General features: G+C 34.9%; 1 protein-coding gene and 1 long non-coding RNA gene across 3 annotated transcripts; one reads left to right on the forward strand and one right to left on the reverse strand.

The window, feature by feature from the left end:
• Positions 1 to 1900: 1900 nt before the first annotated feature.
• LOC139810563 (uncharacterized) lies at positions 1901 to 2685 on the forward strand. Its single transcript, XR_011731433.1, has 2 exons — positions 1901 to 2341; positions 2453 to 2685. It is a non-coding gene; the product is annotated as an uncharacterized lncRNA (long non-coding RNA).
• Positions 2686 to 2845: 160 nt separating this feature from the next.
• Positions 2846 to 17072, reverse strand: LOC139810554 (thioester-containing protein 1 allele S3-like). Of its 2 annotated transcripts, none has more exons than XM_071774206.1 (28): positions 16791 to 17072; positions 13855 to 13930; positions 13396 to 13588; positions 13035 to 13259; positions 12426 to 12676; positions 12018 to 12176; positions 11616 to 11787; positions 11336 to 11527; positions 11153 to 11254; positions 10942 to 11075; positions 10457 to 10577; positions 10184 to 10327; positions 9977 to 10096; positions 9836 to 9890; positions 8117 to 8336; positions 7278 to 7395; positions 6650 to 6836; positions 6357 to 6517; positions 6145 to 6283; positions 5823 to 5941; positions 5612 to 5751; positions 5296 to 5515; positions 4763 to 5140; positions 4516 to 4668; positions 4264 to 4439; positions 3644 to 3815; positions 3418 to 3520; positions 2846 to 3281 (listed from the first exon to the last, which is right to left on the reverse strand). In XM_071774206.1, the coding sequence occupies exons 2-28, from the start codon at positions 13911 to 13913 to the stop codon at positions 3076 to 3078; spliced, it is 4419 nt and encodes a 1472-aa protein (XP_071630307.1). In that variant the 5' UTR covers positions 13914 to 13930; positions 16791 to 17072; the 3' UTR covers positions 2846 to 3075. The 2 variants fall into 2 exon arrangements, with proteins under 2 accessions (XP_071630307.1, XP_071630308.1); XM_071774207.1 differs by lacking the exon at positions 8117 to 8336 and adding an exon at positions 9409 to 9562 and having other exon boundaries at positions 16791 to 17071.
• Between the last annotated feature and the right edge of the window lie 5588 nt (positions 17073 to 22660).

Here is a 22660-nt window from a genome sequence, read left to right on the forward strand (position 1 = left end):
AATTTCTCTTGTACATAAGAAAAAGTATATTTTGTTTTGTATCAAATTTTATTTATGGATATGATTTTTATTTTATTTGATATTGTGATACGTAAAAAAATGTATAGCAAAGTATAGCAAAACGAGAATAAAATCTGTATCTTTCTACATATTTTATTTAATTACGAAATTTAGTCGCTTGTAGTTCATGAGGTATTGCAGCTCGATCTTCGATTTAAATTGTACAATTATAATGTTTTATCGTGATAGTTACTGGACGACTCGTATAAAAAAATTTCAAAATGATCTACTCATGTACTCCAAATAATAAAGTTTTAAAGCTTTAAAAAAAAATAAAATTTACATTGTGACAGTAGATAGAAGATCTACTAGTAAGATTTGTGGAAGCCTTAATGTGTTACAAACGAGATAATTGCAAACGGAAACTATTATAGTAAAAGACTAGATGACGATTCTTGGTATTTCCCTAATCCGGGATCTCAATGAAGATATATTTATTTTTAACAATTATTATTAAAAAAAAGAAAGAGAATTTGTTCTAACTGTACTCTGTCTCTTCGAATTCGCCAGCGGCAAAATTCTAAATGCCGAAAGTAGAGATGGATCGCCGCGGCTGCTGGCGAACGGTTCCAACGTAGAGAAACCCGATTTGACTTATCGGAGCTGTCACTGAGACACTACCAATTCGACCGCACGACCGCGCACTCTGGCATGCTCTGGCACCGGACTGACTTCAGCTCATTGTGAACAACCTGTCCCCCTGTACCCCCCTTTCCATTTAACCCCACCCCCTCTTATTCTTTCTTTGTTCCACTTGTACTTCTCCTGTTCCTCCTCTCTCTCGGTCGTTCACGCTCGCCGCCTCTCTTTATCTACTATCAGCAATAGATGTACATCTGGGGTCATAGATGTCGGAATCATGTGTGTGGAGTCGCACTCGCATCACGTCAGTCGGAAATTCCAAGCGCTGGACGATAGAAACTTGTGTAACACTTTTTTGTCTCTGTACAATATATGTATCTGTGTTACACATCTCTGTATATAATGAGGATCTTTTTTACTTTTTTTTGTAATATACGTTTATCATGCTACTTTGCATCTGCTTCTTTTAAATAATCTTTTTTAGCTTGTGGACTTTTCTAGATTGGCACTCTTTTATTCGGTTACTACTTATCTATTCGATGAAATGCGAAATGTATTCGGCATTTTGATAATATTAATACGCGAGCTTGATAAGAATAGCGACAATAGAAGACGGGCTAGGTGGTAATTATATTTTTATTCCTATTATTGAAATCTTTTGTATATGCATCGATGAAATTGTTATATACATATGTATATTTGTATAAGATAATCAGACTTTAAATATTAAAGTCTTATTACTTCTTTAAAAATGCAAAAAATCGTCAAGAAGTCTTTACTCTTTGGCAAACTTAAAGAATTTAGGGTTCCATTAAAAAATATGAAGTTAACCTTTATTTCACCTGTATTTCTCACGTTATATTGGTTGATATCAAGTTCAGCTATTCTTATATCATCTTAAATTGTCCAATTTAAAATCGTGCAAGAAAATTTTAAAATATATGACGACTTATTTTATTTTTAACTTATTTTACACTGAATGTGAGGGTCCTAAAAATATTGAGAACCAAGTTTCGTTCCTCACAATTCTTCATATCTTGAAATAAAAATTTTAACGTCCCGCTTTCTCGGCGATTCACTCGAAGTACCGTTTTTTTTCCGTAATTACGCTTTTGAATATCGTCGGTCGTATAAAATATATATAATATTTATTTATAAATGGATAATATTGTCGTATCGGTCACGCGTTTAAATCTCTGGACAGTTATCAGATGCAGTCACCGAGTAAATTAATAATAATGTGCAAAATTACATTCGTATCCGACTTGGTGTCAGTCTTTTCTTCTTTTTCTTTCTCATGATCTCCAGGAATCGCAATGCAGCGCGGAATTCGAGTGGCACACCGAAGTGATCTGCGTGAAACATGCCGATTCTCGGAATATGTCTCGGGAAGATGCATCGTCCTCCAGGATTCTCTTGGAACAATTTTCTCCTAGTCACGGTAAACAGCCACATCTTTCTTTATAATTAGATTTCGAATGCGACGTTACTGTTGAATTTAGTGGGACAGACCAAGGCAAGTGATAAGAGTATTTTTATTATATAACTGAGGAAAACAACAAAATAAAATTGTTAATTTCTCTTTATCTTCAAACATTTGTCGAATTATTTTACGTTGAAAAATATTAAAGAATAACATTATTTTATACTTTAATTGTTTAGTTTCAGAAAAGGCTCAGGTCGTGTCCAATATTGTAGAGTACGTTTGCTCCGTTCTTCTCACTTTAAAACGTTTATAATGTTACATGATTTTTCTTTATTAAAATACCGTATGTATGTGCTACATGTACACCTTGCTTTTTCATCATAGGTCGATACCACTGAGGAAGCTAGACTTTTGCTCGACGCTTCCGATCCTACGCAGTGTCAATCGGACAGCGATGACGCTCTTCTACATGCATAGCGATGTGGTTGTTATTATTTCCGTTTTAGATTGTAGGTACGTAATTACTGAGCAGTACGTTATTTTCAATATTTCTATTATTGTCGAATAAAGCAAAGCGTCTTGAAAACCCCATATAAAATTATGTAAATATATTACATTAATAAATTATGTTTCATAAATTCCTATCACTTTATATCTACTTCTCCATTATTCTCTTTCTTTTGTTTCAATATAAAAATAAATGCAAATGAAGCATTTCGTACAAATACTTGTGTATCGGAAGGACTTTTATAGTATGTGAAAAATAATATCTGCTAATTAATAACAAGAAACATTATTAAGTTTTATTATATAGACTTAGTATTATCATTAAATAATTAAATCTTATGTTAGTTTGATTTGGACATTCCGTAAAAAGATTATAATATCTTATATTCTGTATAACAAGTATATATACTTTGGTCGCAACTTATACAGCTTCTTTACGTTACTTTGTTAGATTTAAAGTTTATAGTATAATGAAATAATTATCCTCGATAACAATATAATTACAAGTACTTATAAAGCGAATAGTAAAACGCGAAGAACGTAAATTGTAAATATACACAAGTGTAAACGTAGGATGCAGCGGACGCTGTAGCATTGTCCTTTCGTTTACCAGGTTTGGAAACGCATATATCTTCGCAATCTTCATCCTCACACAGATCACACAAAGTTGTCTTTCTAGGCTCGTAAAATGCTCTTGCTCTTCTTGCTGTGCATGTGAAAAAAGCAAAAAAGTAATTTTTAAAAATCTTATAAGATATATTACATATTATTATTTATCTTAGAATATCTTTTAAATTTTTTTCTAGATTAATTTATCAATAAAACATTTACGTTATACTTACACGAATCATAATAGTCGTATACAGAAACGGGAACTGGTTTTTGCTTAGCTACTTTATGCGTCCTGAAGGCAGACACGGTTGGGCAATATTCTTCCTTCACCATCTATGATAATAAATGATTTTCTTTATTTCTTTTTTATCAATTATACCTCTTATCAGATTTTTATGGAAAAATCTATTCAAATAATTTGGTAATTGATAATTATTTGTGATCTGTGATATATACCTTGTCGAAATATAAAACCACCATTGTGTCACCATTTCTAGTTTCCACACGTTTTACATGTGATGATATCTCTAAACTCGGTAGCGAATCTCTGTCTACTGTGAAGCCAGAAGGTAGGCTCACTTCCATAACAGCCATGTTGCTCTCGTTTGCTTCTTCGGTTGGAACAAATCTGACAAATAATGGCTTGATTATATAATCTTCGATCAACAAAGTCGTATAATTGTTGTCTAATGTCCATTTCTATTAATACAGATTACAGATTAACTTTAAATCTACTTTTTATCTTTTTCTAATTCTTAGAGCTAGAAAAAGATGAAAAATAATAAGTTAAACTAAGATTAAAGTTAATCTTTATTGGTAGAAATGGACATAAGAAGCAGATCACTCTATCTTTATTTTTCTGTTTTTGAGAAAAGTATATATTTCGTACACATATATATCCTTCTTTGCTAGGATCAAAAAATAAATTGAAAAATTGTTTCTCTTTCATGACAAATCATAACTGCATAACAATATCAGAATTAAAAAAAAAAGTATTTATATTTTTCTTGCTCACCGATATGATTTAAGATTATTAGACTTAGATATAATATTAAAAGATAATAATAAGAACATACCCTGAGCATATAGAAAGTTGTAAATGATTAGCGTTGGAATTTTTATCCACTTGAGGATCCAAGGTAAACAACGGGAATGCGCCAGTCACGTTTAGATTATATTGATACGAAACTTGCACCAGTACAAAACCTCTACCAGATGCTGTTATATTGACGGATCGTGTTTTCGAAGGTAGCTGCGAGAAATGCAAAAGTATTAATATCTTGCTGTAATAACGCGTAATGTACGCGCAACGATTCGTTTAAACTTACTATCTGCTTTTGGAGTATCATGGAATTGCCACTATTTATGTTTATGTAGTTTTGACCTTCTTTGTCGTATTTAAACGCTATTCGAACCGAACTCGTGTCCTTTGACAATTTTTCAGCAAGCTTCGCCAATGCTTGAAGTCCAATCACGGTATCCTAAATTATTTTACATATAATTTGTAATTAAACTTTAGTTCATCCTTACTTAGATGCTTGAAATAATAATTTTGCACTTGAAATAATCGCTTACTTGCGTCGACGCAAAGCCACCTTCTGTATTTCTTTGCTTGACGAGCCACTTCATTACAGGAATTGCATCTGCGACTAAATTGCGTCTAAGATACAAGAGTAAAGCGTACGATGTCATTTCGACGTCGACAGAACGCGGTAAAGAGTAATGTGGATTTTTATTGTCTTTCGGAATTGGTTTGCTCCACCATTTGAGATCCTGTTTCGTGATAGCTTTCGATTCCAGGAAGTTAAATGCCGATGTCTCATAAGGGTGCTTCGCCAGATGTAAGGCGTAGGCGCATAGGCTCAATGCATAGGTATCGTTTAGTCCTTCCATATTACGAACAATGTAGTCAACTGCCTTGTTTATAGTATTACGATATTTTCCCAAAGATTCCTACATTAATATGTTCGGTTTCAATAATTGTGTAACATAGAAAACGCAGTCTCTTTATTTTGCGCATTGCTTTTAAACGACATATTTCTAGCAAACAGTTATATCTCTTTAAGTGCTATTAAATAAAAAGATATTGCGCTAATAATTATATTTACCTCATTTTCCAGGAAAGCAATAAGCGTGTATGCCGTTAGAGCGAGTCCCTTGGCAGCTCCACCCTGCATATCGCGATGGCTTACTTTTCCCACTTCGGGAAAAGAACCGTTTGCTGCTTGATTGTTGGACAACCACTGCAATGCCTCGTTTATGATCCTATCCTCAACCGCTATGTAATCCGCCGCTTGCTTGAAAGACTTCGCTACGAATGCTGTAAGCCTGATGAACGTAATAACTTTAGATCTTATGACTCAAATGACAAACATCTTGGACCTGGTGGATGAAATAATTGTTAGATAATCTTGTTGCGCGTACCATGTACTCCCGCTAGGATCCGACATGCCAAACGCGCTAAACGAGCCATCGTTATGTCTGTAAGTCAATTCCTGCTGGTAGCCGATGTCCAGATATTTTAACGCTTTGCTTTGCACGGCTTGCGTTAATTGATTCGTATTCTAAAAAGTAGTTTTTTTTTAAATATAAATTATATTGTGCGTCACGTAGCAAAAAAGATAATTATCGGTACCTTCAGATAATTTAGAATGACAATATTTGGTACAAAGTTGAGCATGTTCTGCTCGCCGCAACCAAATGGCATTCTTATTAAATTTGCCAAGTTCGGGATACTTGGACCCAAGATGTCACCTGTGTAATATTTTTCAAGGTTTTACGTGGAATAAATTTGCACACGTATTACATACGTAGTATAAATTATCGACACAATATGTAATTATTTTTAGCTCATTATTAAATTGATACTCAATGTGAATTATAAAAAATTTAGAAGAGATTAGCTTGGGGAATAGAAAATCGACAAGATTTTATTAAATTGGAAGCAATATTATTACCAACTGCAGAAATTTGTATGTTCTCGGATCCTGGAACTGCATTATTAGGTATGTTGATGGTGACATTTGCACCCGCCTGATCAGCATTTCTCAAATCCAGAAATACCGCTTCGTTTTTATATTGCGTTTCTCCCTCAGCCTTAAAGTAGAACAATACATTTATGGTTGTCGGACAGTTGCGCGAGTAAAAAATAGAAATAAAAGATCATTACGTTGACAAGTAATTTGTGTTCAACACTGTCGCCAGCTAAAACGCTGTTAGCGGTCACTTTTATAGTGATGTACCCCAATTCTCTTGGAATAATCATGAATGACACACTCGAGCCGGAATTGGCTTTCACATCGACTTTTTTCTTGCGATATAACTCCAATTCTGAAAAATTAAACAACAGCAATCTAATCCTGTAAACTTTTCTTAATTGGATAGTTATATACAATTATAAACAACAAGTCTATTAATGTCATTCTCTTTTTTTCTCGACTTAAATAACATTACATCACTTACTCGGTACATCGTGAACTTCATTAGAAACCTCCGCGAAGTCAAATTGTCCCTCGTTTGTTAGCAGAACTTCAGCTGTCACGTCCTTATTCATATAATTGAACACCACAATCTGTATCCCCACGATTTCTCCGCGTATCACAGAGTACGGCAAATCGACGGATATGAAGAAGGGTTTGAACACCTTCAACTAATAAACAGATAATAAATAGTATATAATACAATAGCTCGCTGATTAAAGCGATCATCTTTTTCATACTTCTATAAAACAGTTTCCTGTTTTGCTACGCAATGCCGCACAAATTTTTATCGCGTTTACATATACCGCACGTATATACAAAGATAATCGTCATACATGTAATTCAACGTTGCGTCATTTATTGCAGATTAAAAGAAGAGATTGGTAAAAAAATCAATAAAAACAGAATAGTGAACCGCGCGAGAAAAGAGACTCGGAGAATTAATGAAACTTGCGCCATTTACTTTATTATAGCAAATTAAATTATTAAATTTACTCCCCAAGGAAATATATTAATAAATTGGTTTTTCCTTAATCTTGGGATTTCCGCGCGCGTATATAGAAATATAGATCATATTAAATGTGTATGTATGTATACATATCTGTAACAACCTTTCTGGGTTCATCTATGAGGCCTAATCCGTGCGCGTCGTTGACGGAAAATGCAGTCAGTATCCATGATGTGATGGAATCTGGTACAACGCGTCGTAATTCTGTTTTTCCATTATACCTGCAAAAGCACATGTACTTAATATTATCATAATCGCGCAACAAAGGTGAAGTATTTAGAGGGTATCCTACATCTCGTGTACTTTTATCATTTAAATAATAAATAAATTGAAATATACGATGAACTGATCTACCTCCGAAAAGTATGTTTCAGATAGCGATAAAAGAGATTATATTGCAGCTTTCTAATGAAGCGACAATACAGGTATACACGATACAAGCAAGTTGATGTAATATGAAATATTCTTACGTATCCTTCACCTTTACAAATGCGGAGACACACGTTTTAACATTAAATGATGTATAAATAGCGAACGGTGTTATACGCGGATAAAAATCGATCGTTCCTTTGTGAATGACATGATGCAAGACAGTTCATTTTTCGAGAACTGAGATATGCATGATACGCAGAACAAGCCTTTGTAACGCAACTTACATTTACATTCTTGAGAAACATGAGATCGCACCTTTTACCTTGATCAACTTTCACGTAACTGTACAATACGGTATGCACGTTATTTACAGGTATACAGGGTGTAACTGAAAAACTCGCGAGAGGTAAATTTCAGGCCGATATATCGAGCGGAAGCAATATTTTACTTTATAATTTCGAAACGGCAGATTTTCTCTTTTTTTTTCAATACACGTACACCCTGCATATATACCGTATTTACACAGACGTGCATAACACGCTAAAAGTATACAAGATACGAAATAAATACCCTGAAGAGAAGTTTGTGAAAAGCCAGGTGTTTAAGATGTCATGCATTAGGAATACACGGGGCTTATTCCAGACAGGGGTTGGGATGCGAGAGAATGCGTAAGGACCTGCCAGCGGTGGTCTTGTCGCTAATCTGTGCGTGACAGGTGGACCAAGGTCTGGTCGAAGCGTGGACAACCCGTGAGGCGAGCCCGTTATTCTACCCTCCAAAATTTGTGGTCCTGCAATCCAATTCTGCATGTTGTATTACACCAGCCCCGATCATGAATCGAAATAAGGTAATCTCTATCGCTATACTCAAATACTATCGATATAGCCTAATGAATATTTCTTTAATTTTTTACACGATATGATTATCTTCACAGAATATTTAATGCATAAGAAATTATAACAATTAGAGATAATTGTAAATCTGTATAAGAGAGGCTTAATTCCATAATAAATAATTGATATATTTTATTTCACCAGCTCTGCACCTACTGTATCGTATCAGATTTCTTAGATTCGCATCTATCTCTGAAAGTTTTTTTACCAATCTCAAATAATAAATTTATAGTCTCTAATATATTTATATAAATATTATTGCCACGTTTAAGAGTGACGCGTAAGCTACAAGACGGCGGAATCATATTCTAAAAATTAAAAAATTTTATTTACGTAAAAGAAATTATCAGAAATAGATGTCTGTCTAACATATATTAAAAGTTATAGACAAGTAGACAAGATATAAAATTCAATTTCGGATTGTATCCGAAGTAAATATATTATATACATATATCATGTATATTAGAGATAATGATACCTAAATCCACATGTTAAATAATATTCAAATTATATACAGAGTACAGCGCGTGTATGTACAGAGCGTTTCCAAATCGACGGAAATGCAAAATAAGGATCCTGAAAAATTGAATATTTTTTTCCGTCACCATAAGTTACCCAGCGCCATTTTCCACCGCAACAACTTTAATGCGAAGCATTCTAGTTTGCGTTATTTCTTGTTGTACAGATTTTATTGTTATTATACATGTTAATATTTTAATAGAATATGAGTGTAGATTTTGGATATCAAATTTTCTATCAAAATTCTTAGTCCTAAAAAAAGATTATATCATATAAAATGAAATAGTAGCTTGAAGATGTATTAAAGAGGTGCTACGAAACAGTAAGGAACGATTTCTATTATGCAATTAAATGTCTATCTAAGTGAATAATTACGTGTTCAAAAAATTAACGAGTGGATGTGTAAAATGATAGTGTATGCATGATAATTTATTATGTCAATGGCATTACCCAGCGTCAAGCGTTTGCCAAAGCCAAGTTTCAGGGAAATTCTTGCGAACTTTGACCTTCTCAGGCGGTAATACAGCAGCCGGGCCTGAGAGTCCCGGCATTCCCGCAGCGGACGCATACATCACGTCGTCCTGGATACTAGATCTGTAGTATACTACACACATACAAGCTCGGTTAAAAAATATATATCTAATCTGACCGAGATCGGCTCAACGGTCGATACTGATTAAAAAGAATAAATCAAGAACAAGGATGTTATTCTCATGCTATATTATAAATAAGTTGGAATATAATAGTTATTCGATGTGTCGCATATTCTACAAAATACTTTATATTTAACGAATGTGCGCGTTATGTTTTTAAGTGCGCGTTAGTCCTTTTACTAAATATAATAAGTATATCTTAAATTTTGTATTTCGACACTTACGTATAGGGAAATTCTCGTGGACGTATCCGTTTGTGAGGATTACCACGCCAGTTTTCTGTTAAAGACATTCGTCATTTTAATTTGATTATCGGATAACAAGCGAGAGGATAATAAGATGAAATATATCCCAGCATGTTTTACTTGAAAGACGTCGTCCGCTGTTCCTGAGCCGGGCCTCCAAAGGTGACGGCCGAAGAACGCATCTGCGTGTGGCGACGCTTCTGCCTTGTCGTACGACTGCAGCTCCTTATACACTTGATCCTGCGCACAATTAATGAATGCAATCGGAATCAATTAAGTGAAATCGCTCCAACAGAAATTTACAGATATTTATAACATACTACGTACATAAGAGATATCATTTCCAGATTTCAGCAGGATGGATCTCTGGTCAATACCTAACAATCCAACGAAAGAATTTGGTTTCGCAGATACCATAATATTAACGTTAGCTCCGGGCGCAACTTCGTCTGGTGTTACTTTAAGATCGATCTATAAGTACGCAGATTATAATGTTAGATTATTATTTACATTCACGCTCTACATTTTTTTCTAATGTAAATCTTTAATGTGAAACTTAAGCGCGTTTCACCAGCGTTATAATAACTTGCGATGACTTACATGATTTTGAAGCACTCCCGTGAGTTCAACGTCTAACGAGTCCGCTATTACTTCTCCATCCGTCCGTACGTAATATACAATTACATGTGCAGTGGGTGCCATGACGTATGTTGCTAAAAACCTGAAACGTATTTTTATTATGTAAAATATCAATTTTAATCTAAAACTCAGGCAAAAGTTTCGAGCGAAAAGTTTGCTTGTACGATCGGGCTGTCAAAGAGTGATATTCATAGTTGAATCTTATATTTAAGATCATTAAGTCTGATCAAAGGCAGTCTTAGGACTCCATTCAGCCAATAAAGAGACCATATAGCGTCTCAAGGTAGTATTTATTACGACGATCTTAAATATGAGATTAGGCTATGAATACCGGCAAAAGTTTGAATCTCAGAATTGCTTTTTTTTACGACCCGAAGGATTCGAAAGACTCAAAATTCGACTATCAGAAAAGTCCGAACACTCTTCTTTAATATTTAACTACTTACCTGAATGAGGTCGTGTACTTGTCTTGCACGTAGATCGAGTCTGCATGCAAGATATCACCGCGACCAAGTACCTCATAACTTATGTATTTCAACGGTGCGGTAGAATTCACTTCGATGTCGACGTAATTGTTCACCTTGCGAATTAAAAGATTGTGAGAATATTATTGTAGCCGAAAGATTTCTACGTAATGATAACAGATGCAAAACGTACTGTCGGTTTTTCTGTTTTCAGAATCGCTTGGATGTATTCGTTGCTTATGGACATGGCTTGATTAGTTGAGGGGAACCATTCGTGGAGGTTTAGGTACTGTGCCTGCGTATATACACAAACAATTAGGTATCACAATTAGGTATTTCTAAGTAACACACACGGAGGCTTGATTAATAATGTTACCTCAACATTTAGAGGAAAGGAGATGTTATCCTTTGCCTTAGGCGGATAAAAGTCTAATTGCACCATGCCATGCTCATCTAATTTTCTTGTGATATTTGAATACGCCGATTGATTATATGTGTACCCGTATGCTATCAAGACGTCGTTTTTGGTGTCCTGTACTGGCGATCCGTCGTGATATGTCAGTTTTAACTGCAAAAGATGTAATATATTACACAATAGTTGCAACTTGAGTGTTCAAGTTTATTTGTTGAGTATTATAATGAGATATTCGACTTACGAAAGCAGTATATTTCAGTCCGGGTTTGAAATATTCCGATGTTCTTATTAATTCCATCGTGTACGGGTGTTTGTGTAGCGTTATTTGTGCCGAAGCGTTTTGCCTTCGGGTAGTTAATTCCTCTTCCACCACCACGTCGATCATAATGGGCCTTTCATATTCGTCAGTTAATCTATAAGATAATGTATTAGTAGGTATGTGTAAGGTGCAATATACAATGTTTCATAATTTAAAACTTGTCGAGTGTCAAAAAAGTACGTAATATAAGTTTCGGCAATTTTTTACTCCTTAAGCAGAAATTCTTTAAACGCTACAATATTTCGAAAAGCAAGAGGAAAATCGGAAATACGCAGTATATAACGCCGTATATCTGTAACCAATGCAATATTATATCGGATTTACCTTAATTCAGACAATATATCGAAATCGATTGTAACTTTTCCGTTAATCGGTACCACTTTTCTCACAGGTTGTTGGAATATGGGTTGGATCACGCCAGAGAAAATGTCTGGATAAGCCGTTATCGTAGCTTCACCTTTTACTGGTTTTCCATAGGTGTACCTAAATTATGTTCACTTACAAATGAATACTTTCGGTCAAATGTGGCTTAAGTAGTGTCAAATAGTTCAAATCATTATCAATTCTTTAAGTGATTATAAATTAAAATTTCCTGAGATAGCTGAAAAACCATCTCCAAAGTCTATCTTCGCTGAGAAACGTAAGATTCACGCGGATGAGACTGACGGGGAGTTTTCCGCAAATCCATAAAACTTATCTCCCTCGTAAATTGTTGTTGGAACAGTCGCTTACTTTGCGTGGACAGTTGCCGTGACTTTCGATTCTTTGAACTGTACGTGCTTCGGCGAGTCGATCGTCACCTCGAAGTTCGGTAGAACGTACTCCGCGACTTCAAATTCCTTTTCAAACGTCTGATCGCCGACGTTGGCAACAAGCTTCCACCTTCCTAACACTGGTGAATGCGACAACTCCAATTCACTGCCGAAAATACCATGCGTCACAGGTGGTCGAATCCATTGCTTGATACGATTACCATCGCCATCCTGTAGTAAATTTTTTTCTTAAGTACTTGAAGTATAATACTGAACAGTGCTTTACAATAATAATTATATATTCTCAAGAAGAGTTAGTACTCCCTTACAGGAATTTAATACTGTAAGTGATTATTTGGCTAGTGATTAATTACTTATTTCGAATATTAAAAGTACTGTTTTTAATGATTTTAATACTCAAAATAAGTAATTAATTACTAGCCAAATAATCACTTACAGTATTAAATTTCTATAAGGGCTATTTTATTGTTATGAGCATCAAAGTTTACATGACATGCATTGCACACATAAGTTCTATGTAACAGTGAAAGATATATACATATACTTGTATATATATGTATGCACTTACGACGATATATACGTCCGTCGGTCCCACAATGCTCGGTCTCAGCCTCGAATCCAATATTATACAACGAAACATAACTTTGTGACCGGGTTTATAAATCGCCCGGTCGGTCTGGATGAAGACGGAGTAACTTTTATGTACATACTCGATATCCTTCGATTTAGAAAAATCAATACCGGACAGACCGCGTGCTGTGAGTTTGTATTTTCCCGGCGTGGTCTCGCCAATCTACACATTGTAAGCAAAATCCATGACATGAATGTTAAATTACGACATAAAGTAGTAGATAGTTCTCACTTTTAAGTAAGAAAATTCATACAGGCTACCACAATATTAGACTATACGACCGCAAATTCATACGTACGTCTAATCGCAAGATCTGAGTGGAATAAGGCTCGACGGTTGCGGTCCGTGAAATGTTGAATGTTTTTCCCGAATCCAGTTCGCCAGTCAATTCAACGTATATCACTGACGGCGTCGACACGCCGGTGGTACTCGCCGCTACATGATATTCCGAATCAGGACGTACCACTTTCGGCGCAATAATAGTGTAATACCTTAAAGGAGAACAAGAATCTTCCTCATTCCAGCTTTTCCATTCTATTCTCTCTTCGGACTTATTAAAAAAAAAAAACTATCTACCGTTAGTATTGTTTTAACATTGAGGAATTATCCCACGTTACAATACAATCAAATATACGGTGGGCTTTCATAGATCGCAATGCAAACATAGTTTGTTATTACGAGGCGTCATGAGATAAATCATTTTGAATGAAAATATATCTGACAATAATATATATCTGATTGATATATTTATACTTACGGTTCTGCGGCTACATTTGAGATTATTCCCGATAGCAATAGAATGCCTAGCCATTCCATGTTCCAATAGGAAAGTCCTATTCAATTAAAACAAAAAGGCGTTTAAACATCTATAAAAAATGAACACATTTTTTTTTACTTGTGGAATAATATAAATTCAAAATGTATAATTTGAACGTAATTTATCCCAACTTTATTTTCGATATTCATAGTCAGATCTTATATATAAGATACTCCGTAGTCAATGAAACGAGTCGTTCAGCATCCAAATATAAAACTTAAGATGATCTCAAATATAAGATCTGACTATATATGAATACCGGCCTAAGTGTTTTTCAAAATTAAATTTATTTAAAAAAAAATTATTTAATTCAAACAAAAAGACGTTTAAACATCTTTGAAAAATTAATGTTTTTTTTTAATACTTTGTGGATGTATGTCAATTCAAAATCTATAATTTGAACGTAATTTATCCCAACTTTATTTTCGACGAATCAAAATCTATAATTTGAACGTAGTTTATCCCAACTTTATTTTCGACGATTAAATGTGCATTTTAAAAAATATCTTTATGTCACTTAATACGACATCAAAATTACATTGCAAAATAATGAACGATTTGCGCTTTCCACAGAATTATCTTCCAAGATTTTGCAATGTAACAACGGTAATCAATTGCGATTTTTTTTTCTACGAACGTGTGTTACGAGGTGAAAACTCGGAAGGCAGTGATAGATACAAATGAACGCATAAAAGTGAAGAATGTTAAACATCGCGAGTAATTAGACGTCATTATGTACGTAAATGACACAATGTGCACCGTGCGCACAGATGCCCATATAATTATGTCGCCGTGCAGTTTCCCTTCTTTGCGAAAGCTCAGCTCGTCACAATATACCGGTTTTTCCGGGAGTCCATTATCTATATCCGTCATCGTTAATTTCGAAGTTACGATCCGAATGAAGTAATTATATACTATAGCTGCGAGAGGAGGGGAAAAAAGACACGACGGCGGATAAATACCGTGACCGATTATTCCTCGAATAAAAGTCTCGATATAGCCGTGTCGGATCGTGATGTCAGAGCGACAGAGAGAAAGAGAGAAATAAAAGCCGGGGAATTCCGACAAAACATACGGAAATATTTTTTGCGTACGTTACATCCGCGTGTTACATAATGACCCGCGTGTCAGCGAAAACGTTTCTATTCTCATGGAGATCTTTGAAATATTATATTCGTCAAAAGTTCAGCTTTGCAGATATCCCATATTACGCAGTTACATTTCGCAGAAATAGCGAAGTAATTGAGCGTCACGGTGTAGCAATTTGGATGCAAAATTCTTAACTATATTTCAGAAGCTTGCCTCATCGTGCAGCAAGTACAGAGCATTGCATGCTGCCAAGCAGCATGGTAATAAATGCTCTGTTTAAACTTTAAGCAAACATTGTAAAGATAGAGATAAACTTGCTATCATATGTATCCCGATGACGCAAAAATGCAGCGTTTTCTTTGAAATGGAAAACATCACTTCTTATCTACTTTCTGTTAACTTAATAGCTATCAGGATATTTGATATACATAACATATACTTAAATACTACTTTTTATGTGTTCAGAAGTATCTGTTGACAATACGACATTTATTTAACTCTAATTACTCGCATTATCTAAGCGTAAACTTGACGCATTATCTCTTAAGCGATAATAAGTTTAATTTACACTTGTTGTTAGAAGAAGACAGGAAGAATTTGACAGATCAAGACAGAATTTTAAATTAATTAAAACTATTTTAATTTCAACTTCGATTTATTAAATTTTTTAAATTAAAACCTGAATTTTTTATACGTTTCTGTTAAGAAAATCCTTGTCCATCAAACTTTTACCATCACCTGATCAGTATTACTTCAATCTTATGACGAGACGTCATAAAATTTATTAAGATTAAATACAACTAAAAATTCAAAAAAGTTCAATTTTTCAAAATCGTTTCCTCCTTTTTTTGTGAAAGAATAGCTAATACGTGATGGTAAATACTGCATGCGACAAATATAGGATCGAATTAAGAGTTTCTTAGTGCTGAAATCTCGTAACATAAGTAGGATTTAATTCCATTTGACACCTTTGCAATGCTCCGCTTCTTTTACGAAGAAACAAGATATGGGCGTATTGTAAATTCTAACTCCGCGAGACATTCCTCGTACTCATCAATCATATTTATCGTATCGAGGATGTGGAAAATATTGTGCACGATTTTTTTTTACCAATATTCAAAGCAATTTTTTATTTTAAATTTTTCATTAACAGTAACATAAAGAAATTTAAATAATAAATAATAACTTTCAAGTTGCGAACGATTGAAAAAAAGTTGAAAGTTGCTAGAGATTACAATTTCTCTCGACATATTCTCGCTGAGGAAAAATCGAGCCGAAATTAATCAAGGAATCTGTCCTTAAGACAATACGCGGGAAGTGGGACACTCCGTATATGATAATAGAGCGAAATTTCTCAGCATGAAAGTATTCATATTAGGCTACTCCACTTTCCATTGGTTTACTCCGTAAATTGGGAAACCGACGAGGTTGATGTCAAATTCAACGACCGACCTGTCGTTCCCCGTCGATTAAATTCCACCTGCCATCAGCTCGTTTAGGTCCGTATAGATTGCTGACCGCAATGAAAGTACCGCGCCAGACGATTCGTCGCTACGACTTTGGAACTTTCACCGACACGGGGAGATTCAGGGCAATCGTCGAGGAAAGAAAAAAAAAAGGAAAGAAGACAATGGGACCTGAGGGCCCATTGAACAGTCGGACCTGTTCGGTATGGGCCCTCGGTATGCGTCCCGAAGAAAAGCGAAGGGAAGGATACCTGCTGCGAGAGGACAGGTATAAAGAAGGTCGCGTCATCGCACAAAATACAATTCGTCTCGGTGACTCACCTCTGGCCAGAGACGGAAGCGGGCCCCAACTTCCTCGGCTGCACCGAGAAAAATGCACAGGCGACACCGGAGACGGATCGTCAACCGGGGAATCGCCGTAGACGGTGCGGTTCTCCGTCGGCGTTCCGCGATCTTCCGCTGCGGAACGCGCGGGAGGTGGACGCGGGAGGAGCTGACGCCGAAGTGAGTCGGGAGAGTCGGAGCGGAGGAGAGCTCCGGGAGAGTATATTCGCGCTCCTGCTAACGGCCCAACGGTTAAGCAAGCACTGACGGCCACTACCAATCATGGCAGCAAGAAACCGGGCAGTGCAGGTTTCCCTTCCGCCTCCACCGCGTCTCCGTCGCCGCCGCGCCGGGCCACACGGGACGATCTTTACCGTTAGATAAAAATAGCGCGATAATGCATCGGCTAGATACGCCGCGAGCTCTCGTCCCGCGAAAATCCTGCCTAGAAATAGATATGCAGTTTGACTTACTTACTTCTTTTTTTTTTTAATTATGTTTATAACGTCCGGTCTCAAAAGGCGCTGCGTAAAATAGAGTTTTGTACCGAGAGAGATTCGCGTGCGAATCATATTAAATTGTCTCACGGGAAGAGATCCCGTGGAATCTTAGTTTCTGGATGTTCATCCCTGAATCTCTTTCTTTTTCTTGAACGGAAATTGTGTAGGATTATACAATTCAAGTGTAAGCTCGTTTGCTGACTTGAATTAATTAAGCGGAACTGTTTGCAAATAACAAGTTTAACACTGCAAAATGCATCTCGGCAAGATAACACAGTTGCATACTATTGACACGCTTTAAGATTCAATTTAACGTTAATTGCTTCTATTTTGCGTCACGCTTACGCTTTGAGGATATAAAAGGCTTTCGGTTCTATTGACGTATGGCTTAAAATTCGAATGGTAGAATTCCAGTGAATAAACGGATATGGATACGATTAAATCTGACGCATCCTGACGCGCGCGGCGTAATCTTAATATCCTTGCGTAGGCAACAACATCTGCGGCGCGCACGGTGACTTTAACGCGTGTCCCGGTTAGCGAGAGTAGACGAGGCCATCGTGTATGTAGGTCTGCTGAAGCATTTTGTATTCTTTTTGACGTTGTTTGTCGGCATATATGCATGCCGCTGAAAAGATACTATTTAACATCGTTATGGGATATATTTCGAAAGAAACGCAACTTCTTAACATCTGAACTCTATACTGAACTTTGTTACTACAATCTTTTCCTCGCGATGTTTTTTAATAAGATAAGATACAAATCGTAAATATTGTTAGAGAAATATGGAGCATCGCGATACTAAAAAAAGATATTTTCTGTATAAAGAGAGACCTGCGAAATGTAACATTTTCAGCGTTTTGTAATTGATGAAATGTTTTACGAGGAGCATAATAGGTATATACGACAAAATTTGCAGAAGAAAATCACGATCTCGATAACGAATAATGGAGGTGAAGGTCTCGATGTTGAATCGATATAATATAATTATCGGATCATGTAAGTATATTTTTTAATTTTTCTAATTATTTTTCCTGTATATAGAAACAGAAATTATATAAGAAAAAAAATATATATGGACATATTTTGTATATAATTTTATATATTTAAACGTTTTTATATTCACAAATTTACCAGGTACATTATCTGCAAACGACAGATGAGAAAAATTTTCATATTTCAAAACGTTAGGTATCTTCCCGGGTAGTAGAGTGACATCAAAAGTGACATTTACATAGTAATTTCAGTTTGTTTTGGTCTATTAGATATTATTTTGTCTTTCCACAGTAGCCTTTCTACCTGAGTTAGCTTTTATTATATTTAGACGGGTTTTGTTGAAATATTAGTACAGCGTACTCTAATACCGAATGATTTATGACCCTAAAACTCTTCGTCACTTACTATTGTGACAAAAACCATTCATTATACTTTCTCTGAAAAAATTTATGAGGGTAAAATTGTTGAAAACGGGATTCTCTTTCGAGTCAAAATCATAACTCAAAGTAACAAAAAATTCTAGCTGTTATATAGTTATTATTTAACACACTCACCGCCTTATCGACCGTCATCATAGGGCAGTCAAATAAATAAATGTCACGTACTATATTTTTATACGATTCAATACTATAAATTTTTACTACTATATCAATTAAATTTTTCATTGTTTTTTTTTTTTAATATTGGATGATCCAATTGGCATGAACGAAAAGTCACATAAAATGCGCTTAGCGCGGTGAATATGTAAAATAGTAACAAAAAGAGTTTGGGAAATATAACAGTTTATATCAATATATGCTAAAGGACGTACTTTGTTCATGTATAGATACACACACATATGGGCAGGGGAGAAGCGAAACCTTTTCTGCAGCCCCTTCCTAAAGAAATCGAGAGGGTTCAACGGAAGCGCACATCGTATCATATATACACACACATACATGTATCTATGCGCACATGCATGCATCGTGCATCTATGCACAAGCATATATTATACATATATATTTGTATAATATATACCTATATGTATGTATGATGTACACTAACGGGATTCTCTCGGTTGTTGGATTAGGTCAGGTTTTTTCGATGAGATAGGAATGCAAGGGAAAGGATGAAACCCTTCTCCGCCCATACACATATATACTACTACTACTTTTACATACATTTGAGTAAGGGCCGGTTGTTCCAACCTGTTGGAAACATTTACTATATTTACATTTACTATATATTTACTATTATTACTATTTACTATTGTCGGCAACATTTACTACAGTCTTAGTGAATTCTGACACACAGCTTGGACTCATTATTTCATCGTGAACGACTTTCTTCACGTAAGAAATTCCACAAGTAATCAAAATTGCGAGCCTTTGATAAATTCATATAAATAAAGAAAATTCAAAATTATCCAACTAATTGATCAAGAAAATATTCTAACACACTGACCAAGAATAGCAATACTGTACACGCACTATAAACAAGAATGTTTAATATAAAATATATTAGACTGAAGAAATCAAAACAGTTATAGAGTAAAATTTGTGATGTATGATTGACATTTACATACAACATGTATTTTAAGTGTTTATTTCTTAAATATATACGGTATCGGAAAATTACGTTGTATTTATGGAATTTTTTATTAATTTTTAAATAAATAATGGCTTTCTAATAAACAATGACCGACGCTAAAATCTTTGGAATGTTTATTTAACGCTGTGACCGTAACAATATATGCGTCAATATAAAGCAAAGCAATATACATATATACGTCAAAAGCAAAGCCGATGGAGAGAATTAATTATCTTTTTCGGCAGGTTTATGGATACAAATTGAATAAGATATAATTAAAGAAAGTAATTGTCTGTTCCAATAGATATATTTTCTTTTGAGCTAGGTAGAAAGGGGATTCAGGTAAGAAAAAAAAGGCTCTGGTGGAAAGTCAAATTGGGAAAACGGGCTAAATAAGAACCATATGCTGTTGTTGGTGCGTCGAAGTATAATTCCTTTATTTAAAAAAAAAAACTTTAATTATTCCTCTGTTTTATTTTCGCTGAAAATGGTCCAAACTGTGGGACCGAAACGTACGTAAACATTTTTTTCAAATAAAAGAGAATACCTCGACGCATCGAAACAGAGCTTTTGGCTTTTTATACTTAGCCCATTTTTCTCAATTTAGGATTCAGGTAGTTTTAAAATCATAAAAGGTTGTAAAGACACAAAGGTAAAGGTTTATACAAAGTAACTTCATATAATTAGCGTGCTCTCGTAGGCAGGTAGTCGAGCGCATTAAACCGAATAGAAAAGTCCTTTTTACCATTGTGCGTCATATGCGACTGTCTCTTCTCGCCGAATCCCGCGGACGTACGCGGATTTTTATTAATTAATTTTTCATTATTTATTGCAGTAATAGCAAAACGGTAAGAGACTTTTCTGTTCAAACCCTTCTACCTGCCTGCCCACGACAGGTGGCATGATAATAATTATATTACCAAACATCCTTGTATAATTGTATAATATTGCGTTAGGTATTGTTTGTTGAGGAAATTGTTTTTGAGAAAGAGACTATCAAAAAGTTCCAATATAGATCACAAATCATGAGTCAAAAAGAACACAGCTAAATAATTTGGTCAGAATTTAACGGTTTTTCCAATGCAAAATATCGCGTTTTTAATATAAAATATCATCAATCAACTCGAAAAACATATAATATACATCTTACCAAAATTTTGTTTCTTGTTAAGTTTATGCATTTCACGCATAGAATAAAAAAACTAACATCAGTCTTTATAAGTCTTCATAAGTCTTTTTCAATAAAAAATTTTCCAATTTTTACGTTCAATTACCGCTCAATAAATGTTGACATTGTAATTATTTTGATACATTTATTACACAAAACATTTAAAAAAACCCATAAGGCGGCATATAAAAATTACTATTTAATTAGACAAAAGGTTTTTACTTATTATTGTTATTACAGATCTAAAAATTATCAGAATTATACAATTTTTTATTTTAATGTAATACCAGTCACTTGTTTCTCTCTCTCTCTCTCTCTCTCTCTCTCTCTCTCTCTCTCTCTTTCATTTAAGTTTTCGAATGTTTCTAATTCTAATTTCATAATACATAATACATACGTAACACCTATCGGCCGGTATTTACAGTCCATTCTTATTTAGACAGTCTTAAATTACAACGTCTTAAAGACGAGTCATTTCATTAAAACAATGCGATGGAATCTTAAGACTGCTTTTGACCAGGGAGTATGTATGTACATATATGTATCTTGAAACGAGGTAAAAATGGTCGCATTCAGCAGACCAAGCCGCTGAGTAGCAGTCGAAGGTGATTGGCTCTTACTTTTAGAACCAACCAATCAACGCAGAGTGTTAATAAGACGACCTCAACAGTTGTGTCTGCTGAACGCGCCCAATAAAAGTGAGGAAATTCACTCCAGTCGAAAACGCTATCTATACTACATCTATGGAACACACTTAAAATGTATAGAGAAAATGACGGAGCGGACGGAGCCAATCAGCAGCCATCAATACCGATCACGGGGTTTTTTCCCCATAGAACTCTACTACGGGGCTAATTTTATAAAAGTGCTCGAAGTCGTCGTTAAACGCATCAGTCGTATTGGAAACTTCGACTAGTACATACGTTGTAATTGAGTGTGCTTTGTATAGCAAAGTGAAACGACGGTAAAAATGGAGCCGATGGACCCGATGGACTGCTGTGACTGGGACCCGGACGGTATTTTACAGTTTTTAAACGGAACTGACATGCAGTCTAATACGTGCGACAACAAAACGAATAACGATTCGAAAAACAAAATAAACCATAACATGTACAACGAAATTAATTACAAAAATGATTCCATAAAAAATGTGTACGACGACAAAGTAAATTATGAGCGCAAACTCAAAGAGAACTGTAATGAGCATAAGAATGATGCTTGGAGTAGCGTGCTATCTGGGAATTATAACATCACGAGTTACAATACCACGAATTATAATACTATGAACCACGCCAATGAAAATTTTCAATTGGTGAGTAGAATTTTAATATTTTCCATATTTAACTTTTATAATTTATTTTTTGTATATTTATTTTTTATGCGCTGTTTATCAAATAAATTGCTGTTTGATTCTTTATCAAATTTTTGGGATTGTGTTATTCTTTTATTTTAATATGTTTTTAATATATTTATTTTACCAACATGCAAATAAAAATATTACGAATATAAATATTGAAATTATTACGAATTTTATCTTTCATTCATTTCTTCAATTCTACGCAGGCTAACTTTTAACCTTAGGTTAATTCACTCTCTTTTTGTAAAGTTAATAAAAATTAACCGCGATATTTGTG

This window comes from Temnothorax longispinosus, chromosome 3 (assembly GCF_030848805.1).
Source record: "Temnothorax longispinosus isolate EJ_2023e chromosome 3, Tlon_JGU_v1, whole genome shotgun sequence".
Classification (NCBI taxonomy): domain Eukaryota; kingdom Metazoa; phylum Arthropoda; class Insecta; order Hymenoptera; family Formicidae; genus Temnothorax; species Temnothorax longispinosus.

Excerpts from the sequence above, each read along its gene's own strand:
- LOC139810554 (XM_071774206.1), bottom strand. The coding sequence starts at position 13,913 with ATGGAATGGCTAGGCATTCTATTGCTATCGGGAATAATCTCAAATGTA. Across the intron at positions 13,260-13,395 it reads CTCAGATCTTGCGATTAGAC|ATTGGCGAGACCACGCCGGG; the intron begins GTACGTATGAAT and ends TACAATGTGTAG. Across the intron at positions 6,837-7,277 it reads TCATAGATGAACCCAGAAAG|TTGAAGGTGTTCAAACCCTT; the intron begins GTTGTTACAGAT and ends TCTGTTTATTAG.